Source organism: Nannospalax galili, unplaced genomic scaffold (assembly GCF_000622305.1).
Source record: "Nannospalax galili isolate Female #2095 unplaced genomic scaffold, S.galili_v1.0 scaffold212, whole genome shotgun sequence".
Classification (NCBI taxonomy): Eukaryota; Metazoa; Chordata; class Mammalia; order Rodentia; family Spalacidae; genus Nannospalax; species Nannospalax galili.
This window is the reverse complement of record NW_008333884.1, coordinates 506,038-517,712: the sequence shown is the minus strand read 5'-3', so window position 1 is coordinate 517,712 and position 11,675 is coordinate 506,038. Positions and strand designations below refer to the sequence as shown.

The following is an 11,675-nucleotide window of genomic DNA, read 5'->3' as shown; positions in this document are numbered from 1 at the left end:
TCTGATAGATGCATTGGCAACTAGCCAGTTATGGTTTCATTGAAATATTTAATTTCCTTTTAGGGGGCGGATAATTCAAGAAATTGAACTCAGGGTTCATATGTTAGGCAAAGGTTGTACATCTGACCTACAGCCCTGGCCTTAATTTCCTTTTAATATTTGCTGTATCCAAAGACTTGGGTTTTGCCCAAAGGGTAGTACTTGTTCTAATTTATTTGTTTGTTTTGAGGCAAGGTTTCACAGTGTATCCTAGGCTGGCTGTACCAGTGCAGTTATCTTGCCTCAGTCTTCAGTGTGCTGAGATTACAGTCAGGTCCCATACCTGGCTTGTATAGCTCTTAATTGTAAAGAAGATTTTATAACAGTTTCATGGCCATAATATGTATTTGGTTTTGTTTAGATAGAGTGCTGTGGCATGCTGCTTAAGAGGTCCTATTCTTTCTAAAGTTAGTTCTGTCTGCTGGTCAGTAGATGACAGATTTGAGTCATATCATAGTTCTGCCTCTGTCTCACAGTGGATTCCATGACATAATGTGTAGAATGGGCCTACAAGTTTTTTTTCATAGAGGTATGAAAGAAAACCTATAGCTGGTAGCATAGTATCTGGCATTCTTCAATATTAGGTACTACTGTAATTTAAATGTGATTTTTTTTTTTTTAAATCTTTTTTTTTTTCTTTCTGTAGGCTATGGTGAAATAAATGGTAATGCTGGAGAAAGAGAAATATCTTCAAAGACCCTTGGTTCTGATGAAGCTACCAACCCTATTTCTAGGGTCCTCAATGGCAACCAGCAAGTTGTAGACACTAGCCTGAAGCAGACTGTAAAGACCAGCACCTTTGGAAAAGCAGGCATTAAAACCAAGAATTTCATTCAGAAAAACAGTATGGACAAAAAGAATGGGAAGTCTTATGAAAATAAATCTGGGGAGAACCAGGCTGTAGATAAGACCGATGCTGTAGCAATTCCAAATGGTGTTATAACAAATAATTCAGGCTATATTACTAATGGTTATATGGGCAAAGGAGCAGATAATGATGGTAGTGGATCTGAGAGTGGATATACTACTCCTAAAAAAAGGAAAGCTAGGCGCAATAGTGCCAAGGGTTGTGAAAACCTTAATTTAATGCAGGACAAAATGCAACAAGAGACTAGTGTCCCATCATTAAAACAGGGACTTGAAACTTTAAAGCCTGACTATAGTGAACAAAAGGGAAATCGAGTAGATGGTTCAAAGCCCATTTGGAAGTATGAAACTGGATCTGGAGGAACAAGTCGTGGAAAACCTGCTGTGGGTGATATGCTTCGTAAAAGCTCAGATATTAAATCTGGTGTGAGCAGTAAAAAGTTTGATGATCGGCCTAAAGGAAAGCATGCCTCAGCTGCTGCTTCCAAAGAGGACTCATGGACCCTGTTTAAACCACCCCCGGTTTTTCCAGTGGACAATAGCAGTGCTAAAATAGTTCCTAAAATAAGTTATGCAAGCAAAGTTAAGGAAAACCTCAACAAAACTGTACAGAATTCTTCTGTGTCACCATCTTCATCCTCATCTTCATCGTCTACTGGGGAAACTCAGACCCAGTCTTCAAGTCGGTTATCCCAGGTCCCTATGTCAGCTCTGAAATCTGTTACTTCTGCCAGCTTTTCTAATGGGCCTGTTTTAGCAGGAACTGATGGAAATGTGTACCCATCTGGGGTTCAGCCACTGCTAACTACCACTGCTAATACTTTAACACCCATCTCTACTGGGACTGATTCAGTTCTCCAGGACATGAACCTGAATTCAGCAGCTGTTGAACAAATTAAGTCTAGCCTTTTTATCTACCCTTCAAATATGCAAACTGTGCTGTTAAGCACAGCACAAGTAGATCTGCCCTCTCAGACAGATCAGCAAAACCTGGGGGATATCTTCCAGAATCAGTGGGGTTTATCATTTATAAATGAGCCCAGCGCTGGCCCTGAGACTGTTATTGGGAAGTCATCAGATCATAAAGTGATGGAAGTGACATTTCAAGGAGAATATCCTGCCACTTTGGTTTCACAGGGTGCTGAAATAATCCCCTCAGGAACTGAGCATCCTGTGTTTCCTAAGGCTTATGAGCTGGAAAAACGGACTAGTCCTCAAGTTCTGGGTAGTATTCTAAAATCTGGGACTACTGAGAGTGGAGCCTTATCCTTGGAACCCAGTCATATAGGTGACCTGCAAAAAGCAGACACCAGTAGTCAAGGTGCTTTAGTGTTTCTCTCAAAGGACTACGAGATAGAAAATCAAAATCCTCTGGCCTCTCCTACGAACACTTTGTTAGGCTCCGCCAAAGAACAGAGATACCAGAGAGGCCTAGAAAGGAATGATAACTGGGGTTCTTTTGACCTGAGGGCTGCTATTGTATATCACACTAAAGGTAACTCATTTGCTTCTTTTTTTAAAGATCTAATGGGCTGGTATATACATACTAGTCTATAGTAGTAATTGTACATTTTTTAATTCTTAGAGCTTAGTTGATAACAATTGGATAAGTAGTTAGATCAAAGTAAGGGTCTTTGGAAACAATATAGTTTTATTCAGAAGGGATGTTCAGTTTTCAAACCATAGGTGATGTAGTTGACCACCTCTAGTTGGAAAAAAAGGTTTGTGGAAATGGGGCACTTGCTTAAAAGGATGACTTTATATTATGGTTTATTTTTAGTTTTTAAGACTTTTTTTTAATGTGTTTGAGTGTATTGCCTACGTGTATGTGAGTACACCCGTGTTGTGTAATGCTGCAGAGGTCAGAAGAAGGTTTTGGGTTCTCCTGGAACTGGAGTTAAGGACGGTTTGTAGCCACCATGTGGGTGCTGGGAATCGAACCAGGGTCCTCTGAAGAGCAGTCAGTACTCTTAACTGCTGAGTCATCTCTCTAGCCCCTATTTTTAGTTTTTTGAAACAGCTCAGACTGGCCTCAATTTTTTACTATATAATTGAGACTGGCTTTGAATTCTTATTCCTTTTTCCTCCCAAGTGCTGGGATTACATACACATGCTACCATACTGTGCTCATTAGTATTTGAAAAACACTAATGAATTTATTTTAGTGATAAATACAGGGTCTCAAGCTGACCTTGAATCCTGGTCCTCTGTTGCCCAAGTGCTGGGATTATGGGTATATGCCACCATACCTGTGGCTTTATTGGCAAAAATTTCATTGTTCTAATTTGTTTAAGATGAATAGCAGCAGTGTATTGAGGAGTCCAAAAAGATGGAATGTCAAAAAAGGAGTAATGGGTGCTGAATGGTTACTAGAAAGCAATTTAGGCAAACACTGGCAGAGATTTTGATTTGTCAGCATTGTAAAGACCAGGCCTTTTGGAATCTATACTTTCATAACCTTAAAGTCATGTAAAAAACCAGTTACTTGGAGAGTCTGAGGCAAGAAGATTACCTGAGACTAGTCTCTGACATAAAAAAGGAACCAGATACAGTTGAAGTTCCAGGTTAATTAAAAATAAATTTTTTTTTTTTTTTAAATTTAAGATGTGATACTATGCACCAAGCATGTTGGTGCGTACCTTTAATCCCACCACTCAGGAGGCAGAAGCAGGTGGATTTCTTAAGTTCTAGGTCACCTGGGGCCACAGGGAGATGCTGTATGCCACTTCCCCATCCCCCTAAAATGGATAAGGTCTCACTATGCAACTCTAGCTGGCCTGGAACTCACTTATAAACCACTCTGTCCTTGAACTCTCAGAGATCACTTGCCTCTGTCTGCTTCCTGAGTGCTAGGATTAAAGATGTGGCACCATACCCAGCCCCTCCATGTTAATAATTTTTCTTAGAATACGGTTTCTTTGTATCTTAATCCCCTAAATAGCATAACTAATTTAAATTCCTAGGAGCAAATAATGAGGTCTAGTGTGTGGTGGTCATGAATTTGCTTTTGAAAACAATAGTTTTCAATCTTTGCACTCCTTTTACCTTCTCTCTTTCCGTAACAGAAAGCCACACCCCATGTGTGGTACATTGCACAGGCCAAAATTTTTTTTAGCACTGGCTCATTTAGGCAGTGACTTTTATCTACAGGAAAGAGAGAGCATATCGGGTTGTAAGAATGAAGCAATTGCCATATTCTGGCTAGAAAAAATCATCAACTTAGAATAACAGCTGTTAATTGTGACTTTTAAGGAAAGTATCTAACCTGCCTAAACTGAAAGACATTTAGTACAGTAAATAGTACTTTTTGTTTCCCCTCCTTTTAAAAAAGAATGGAGAGGCTAGAGAGATGGCCCAGTGGTTAAGAGGACTAGCTGCTCTTGCAGAAGACTTAAGGTTTGGTTCCCAGAACCTACATGGTTAACCATCTGCAAGTTCTGTTCCAGGGAATCCATCCCCCTTTTCTGGCCTTTATAAGTATTGCAGGACATGGATGTACTTACACACATGCAGGCAAAATACTCATAAACAAAAATAGAAGGGAATGGGATTGATTTATGGAAGCTTTTGTTTTGTTTTGTTTTGAGACTTCCTGTAGCCACAGCTGGCCTGGAAGTTGCTACATACACCATGCTGGCCTCAGTCTCAGATATCTACTTGCCTCTGAGAGACCTGCTTGACCCTGCTTCCCCAGTGCTGGAACTAAAGGCATGGGCCATCATACCTGGTGATAAGAGCTTTAGGAGTAGGAATCCTAGCAGTTAAAGATTACCTATCTTGGGGCTGGAGAGATGGCTAAGTGGTTAAGGGCACTGACTGCTCTTGCAGAGGACCCAGGTTCGATTCCCAGCACCCACATGGTGGCTACAAACCATCCTTAACTCCAGTTCCAGGGGATCTGAAGCCCTCTTCTGACCTCCACAGCATTACACGACATGAGTGCACTCATACATGCAGGCAATACACTCATGCACATAAAATAAAAATAATATATATTTTAAAAAATTACCTATCTTGACTTGCTCTGCAGCTTTCTGTTGGAAGTAAAAGTTTAGGAGCTGAATATTAGCAAGTAGAGCAAAACAGAAATGCTTATTAGTTTCTTAAGACATGTTTAATTATGTAAAATTCTGCCAGAATAGTTAGGTGATTTTGGTGTCATTTTCTGTGCCATCTGCTCTCTTAAAGCCTACTATAGAAAATAGTCACCAAGATATCTTGTTTGTGATTATTATGTGAGCTTGAAGGGACATTTACCCTGCCACCTCACAAAAACATAGTAAGATGTTGTTCTATTAGCTAGTTGACTGCAGAGAGAAAGAGAGAGAGAGAATGTGTGTGTGTGTTTTAGAACCAGGGATTTCATTGTATTGATTGGACTAGCCAGGAAAAACCTTGGTAGTGCGGAAGATCAAACTCAAATCTTAATTGTCTGTGTAGATATGTTCACATGAGTGCAGGTGCCGATGGAGGCCAGAGGGAGTGGATTCTTAGAGCTAGAGTTAAGGGGAGTGCGAACCACCCAATGTTCCCCTGTAAGAGCAGTATGAGCTCTTAACTGCTGAACCATCTCTTAAGTGATTTTGTTTGTTTGTTTGTTTTTTGAGAAAGGATTTCACTGTATCCATAGCTGGCCTTGAACTAACAGATCCACTGCCTCCGCCTCCCAATTGCTGGAATTAAAGACAAAACTAAGATGCCTGGCTCTAGCTGATTTTTATTTTTTTAATGTCAAATTGATTAGGTAAACTAAATATCACTACATGGTTACAGTTATTTGATTTGTAAAGTGCCTTAGTCTGGATTTTGCAGTTGAACATGCTTAAAACTGATCAGATTGGTATTTCTCTCCCTAAATAGAACAGAACTGAGTAGATAATACTCAGTTCAGTTAGGTTCAGAACAAGTTCTTTGAATTCCTGCTAAATGTTAGTCTAGTAAAGTAGTTCATTGGCCCACTGATTTTTCTCTTTGGATCTGTTTTGAAGTACAGGCAGTTGTGAGCTGCCCATGTGGGTGCTGGGAACTGATGAGTTCTGGAAGAGCAGCAAGTGTGCTGAGCCATCTCAGCAATTACTTGAGTTTAATTGGAATATTAAGAGCACTTGTGTTATTGTATTAGCCCTTTAGTCTTTTCAGTATTGAGTAGTAATTTACTAAGTTTAAGTTAGGCTTAGAATTAGAAGTTCTGTGCATTTCCTCTAACTTAAAAATAGGCCATTCACCAATTTAATTTAAAAGTAGTAGGTAGGAGAGTGTGTTAAGTCATTTTAGTGGGAATGGTGCATATTTCAGGTTTAACATTAATTACTTGCAGCCTTAGAAATACTGAAGATTTTTTTTAAATATTTTATTATTTTTTATTTTATGTGTATGAATGTTATGCCTGCATATAGGTAAGTGTAATGCCTGCAGAGGTCAGAAAAGGCTGTCGGATCCCCTGGAACTGGAGTTACAGACAGTTGATAGCTGCCATGTGGGTGCTGGGATTTGAACCTGGGTCTTCTGCAAGAACAGTGTTCTTAACTGCTGAGCCATCTCTCCAGCCCCAATACTTAAGATTTTTTAAAAATGTAAATGTGCAGTACAATAAAAGGACAATACAGGAAAGCATAAGAAATTGGGAATTCTACTTCTTGGCATTTTTCTCTCAACCTTTCATACATATATTGTGTCATGACCTTTCCTTAAGAAGTAAGAGACATGGGCCGGGCGTGGTGGCGCATGCCTTTAATCCCAGCACCCGGGAGGCAGAGGCAGGTAGAGCTCTGTGAGTTCAAGGCCAGCCTGGTCTACATATTTCCAGGACAGCTGGGGCTACAGGGATATCCTGTCTCAAAAAGACCAAAAAAAAAAGAAAAGAACTAAGAGACTTAAGAAAAACCCAGCTTGGTTGTTGTAGGCCTGTAATCAAGTGGAGGCAAGATCTGGAGTTCAGGGTCATCCTCTACTGTAATGAGTTCAAGGCTACCCTGGAAAATAGAGACCCTGTCCCAAAAAAAGGAAAAATAAGACTTGGTTGGATGTGGAGCTCAGTGGTAGAGTTCTTGCTTGGCCTGGATAAGGCTGTAAGCACTTCAGATTTTAAAAAAAGACAATTTTTGTGTTACCTGAAGGAATATTGTACCATTATACAGCTGTACCAATATTTAAAATAAGAAGTAGATCCTTTTTCTCTGTTTACATCATGAGGCAGTTTCTTTAAAGTGATGTCTCAGTTTTTTTCTGTTTGTGCATGTGTGACTACATATATTCACATGTCACAGCATGTGTGAAGGTCAAAGAATAACCTGGGACTCTACTTCTACTATGTGGGTCCCAGGGATCAAACTGAGGTTGTCGGGTTTGTGACAGGTACCTTTACCGACTGAGTCATCCCATTGGCCCCCTTTTTGGGGGAGGAGGGGTTTCTTGCTACTTAGTGCAGACTGGTCTCAATCATTGTGAAGACCAGGATGCCCTAGAACTTAAAATCCTCCTAAGTTGTCTGTTGTTGAAACTATAAGCATATGCCACCCTGCCTGGCTAAAGTGATGACCTCTTAACTAGATATAAAGCTTTAAGTATGGAACCAATGTACTCAGCATCCGCTTGAAATTTAAAAAACACTCAGTGTTTTACATATCCTACTTCCACCCTTTTGGTTACCAAGTCTTTGTTATTTTTTTAGAAAGTGATGAAATACAGCATAAAATTACCTTAACTAATTTCAAGTATTTGGTTCATTGGTCTTACATGATGGAGTGCAACCATCACTACCATTCTATCTCCAAAAGTCTTCATCTTGTGAAACACTTCATGCTCATTAAACTGTAATACCCCATTTTTACCCCTGATAATCACTATTTAACTTTATCTCTTAACTATGAGAAATTTATGTGAATAGTCTGTTTTGGTACTGAAGACTGAACTCAAAACCTGGTATACACTAAACACATTCTACCACTGAGCTAACACCACCAAAGCCCTAACATTTTGAGTGGCTTTGTGAGTGACTTAAGTCTCTTCAGTATGACATCCTGAGACTTCATCTGTTTTAGCATGGCAGAATTTCTTTTGTTTCTTTTTATGTATTTTTGTGGTTCTGGGGATTGAACCCAAGATCTTGAACATGCTAGGAAGGAAAGTATGGTGTTCATTGCTTTTTAAAGCTGGACGATGTATGTATCTGTCACTTTATGGTTTTTTTGAGACAAGGTCTCCCCATAGCCCCAGCTATATAGACCATGCTGGGATCTACCTGTCTCTGCCTCCTTAGTGTTGGGATTAAAGCTATGTGTGAGGGCGCACAGTTATGTATCATACTCATCTGTGTCTGTGATGGCCTCTTGGATCTCTTCCACATTGTAGCTAAATTGTAAATGATACCATGAGCATGAATGTAGAAATACCTTTTCAAGACTCAATTTTGGGGGAGTATGTACCCAAAAGTTAAGTTTTTGAGAAATAACTGTACTATTTATTTTCCATGGCAGTTTTTCATTGTACTACCAAGAGTACCCAGTGCTTCCCATTGGTCTATACTTTAGTCAACTTATAGTTTCTGTATTTATTTATTTTTTGGTATTTTTGAGACAGGGTCTCCCCGTAGCCCCAGCTGGTCTACAACTCCCTACGTAGAACAGGCTGGCCTTGAACTCACAGAGATCTGCCTGTCTCTGCTTCTGAGTGCTGGGATTAAAGAGGTATACCACCACACCCAGCCTGAAATGCTAATTTTTATTTTATTTTTTGTCTTTTTGCAACAGGGTCTCCCTAATAGCCCCAGCTGTTCTGGAACTTACTATATAGACCAGGCTGTCCTTGAACTCCCAGTGATCCACCTTCCTAGTGCTGGGATTAAAGGCATGGGAAAACTATGTCTGGCCTCAAATGCTAATTTAAACTGAGTTGATTTATATTGCCTGGCTAGTATTGCACTGAGACTGGGGTTAGTGGTGCCAAAGAGAGTACAATCAAACGTTAAGGGCATATAGTGAGTTTAAGACGTGAGACCCTGTCTCAAAAAGCCAACAAGGCCAGCAAGATGTTTCAGGAGATAAAGATAACTGCTGCCAAGCCAGAAAACCTGAGTTTGATCCCTGGAACAGCAACCTACATGGTGAAAGGAAAACAGACTTAAGGCTGTCCTCTGACCTCCACACACATAAGCACACTAAATAAACAAAAATGACCTCTGTGGGTATTGCATGCATGTAGTACACTTACAGGCAAACATTCATACCCATGAAATAAAATTTTATATTTAAATATTTATGTTGGGGTTAGAAATACAGGTTAGTTGGTTTAGTTTTGGTGGCACACCTGTAATCCCTGTGCTTAGAGGCTAATTTAGGCAGGAAGATGCTTTGAATTCAAAGGCAGTTCAGGTTTACATGATCAGACTTTGTCAAAACAAAATAAGCAGGCTGCAGTGTGCATGCCTTTAACCCCAGGCATAGATAAGTCGATCTCTGTCTACCGAGTAAGTTCCAAAAACAGACAAAAATCCAAGAAGAAAAACAGTACAATTACAGTGGTGAATAAGTGAAGATGAAGGAAAATACCCACCCAGTTTGGATGTGGTGATGGATCTAAACTAAAAGGATGATATGTATAGTCTTAATATGGGGTTTGAAATTTCAGTCTGAAGCAGGAAAGCCATTGAATCTGGAGATACAGAATGGTAGGACCTGAAGTACGTTAAGCCCACAGAAGATACTGTTATTCCCAATTTGTACTTGTGTAATAGGATAGAGGAATACAGGCTTACAGTGTTAATATAAGAAAGTTGGATGTAGTGGTACACACCTTTAATTCTAGCAATCTGGAGGTAGAGGCAGGCAGATCTCTTTGAGTTCAAGACCAGCTGGTGCTACAGGGAAGCCCTGTCTCAAAAATAAAGATGACCTATATAAGATGAAACTATCTACATAGTGACTTGTTAGGAGGAATATGGTTTAGTTTCCCCTTTAAATTGCCTTTGTTAAGCAATGTAAACAGTAAAGAAACAAGACAAGGCCTGTTATATCAGTTTCTGACTACTGGAGAGTTAAAACAGCTAACTGGTAGTGAGCAAAACCTCCCAGCCTCTCCTAACAGTTGGACAAATCATTTATCACTTTTGATTTCTTTTCTGTGTAGATTGAAACCAGATGTTCAGTTTGTTGGCATTAAACAGTTGACTTAACAGCTTAATATGGGACCAATTTTTAGGCAAATTGGGAGCTATTTTTCTGGTGGCAAGGTGACAGATTAGAATAGCCCAGACAGAAATACAAAGGTCTTTCATATTTACAGTCATGATTCAAAACTGTCAAAAATACACATTTAAGAAATAAAAGTTTGTAGATTGGGAAAGGAAAGGAAACAAGTGAACTGATTAAATTCTGTACCTGTGGGATTTGGGAATAGGGTATTGAGATGATTATGTAACATTTACAAGGGAGATTGGTATAGTGCTCAAGAGTTGGGAGGCTGAGGCAAAGGATTGCCATGAATTCAAAGCTAGCTTGAATGGGCTATAGAGAGCTAGACCATCTTACCAGGAGGATCTGAGACTACATGGACAGCCTGTCTCAAAAAACCAAAGCAGGGGGCTGGAGAGGTGACTCAGAGCACTGATGGTTAATAGTACTGGCTGCTTTTGCAGAGGGCCAGGGTTTGGTTCCCAGCACCCACATGGTGGCTAACAACCTTCTGTAACATCAATTTCAGGGGATCCTCTGCCCTCTCTGACCTCTGCAGGCATTGAATGACAATCATACGTGTAAAATAAACTTAAAAAGTTTTTAAAACAAAAACAAAGGAATGTATGGAGTTGATCCTTCAAACAAAATGTGTTTGAATTAAACAGTTTTATTTTTGTGTCTTGACTTTCACCATAAATTTTAAAAATTTTTATGTGTATGAGTGTTTTTTCTGCATGCATGTAAGTGTGCCTGTGTTGTGCAGTGCCCTTGGAGGTCAGAAGAGGGTGTCGGGATTCCCCTGGAACTGAAGTAATTAATGGATGGTTGTGACGTGTCATGTGGTGCTGGGAATTGGATCTCTTCAAGCCCAGCCATTGAGCCATGAGTCACAATAACATGAAAATAATTTGAAAAAAAAATTGCAGCTGTTCTGCTTTAAAGAGTTTGTTATGGAGCCTGTGAAATTACTCAGTGATTAAATGGTACTTGCTGCCAAGCTTGATGGCCTGAGTTTGATCCCCAGACCCCACATGACAGAATAAGAACCAAATCCCACAGGTTGTTCTCTGACCGCCACACTTGTGCTATGGCTCAGGTGCCTAATCCACATATACACATACAAAATGAAGAATGGCATGAATATAGTGCACACCTTTAATCCCAGCACTCAAGGCCAGCCTGGTCTACATAGTGAGTTCTAGGAAACATAGTTAATATGGGTCTTTATTATTTATCATAACAATTTTTTTTATCATAAAATTTGCAAAAATCAGCTAGGGAGCTGGGAGATGGATCAGCAATTAAGAGCACTGACTACTCTTCCAAAGGACCTTTTTATTCCCAGCACCCACATAGCAGTTCCAGGAGCTCTACCACCCTCTTCTGACCTATACAGGTATTGCACACAGGGGTACACTTACATGCACCCAAAACACTATACACATAAAATTTTTAAAAAATTTTTTGTCTTTTTGAGTCAGGGTCTCCTCCTAGTCCCTGCTGGCCTTGAACGCACAGAGATCTGCCTCCCAAGTGCTGGGATTAAAGGTGTGCGCCACCATGCCCAGCCTTAAAATAATTTTTTAAGAAATCAGCTAG

General features: G+C 39.9%; 1 protein-coding gene across 1 annotated transcript in view; it reads left to right on the top strand.

The window, feature by feature from the left end:
- Positions 1-11,675, top strand: part of Nufip2 (nuclear FMR1 interacting protein 2) — a 35,039-nt gene that overhangs the window by 5,885 nt on the left and 17,479 nt on the right. Inside the window, exon 2 of the mRNA XM_008828715.3 lies at positions 686-2,401. Within this exon, the coding sequence (XP_008826937.1) occupies positions 686-2,401 (1,716 nt within the window). The remainder of the gene's footprint in view (positions 1-685; positions 2,402-11,675) is intronic.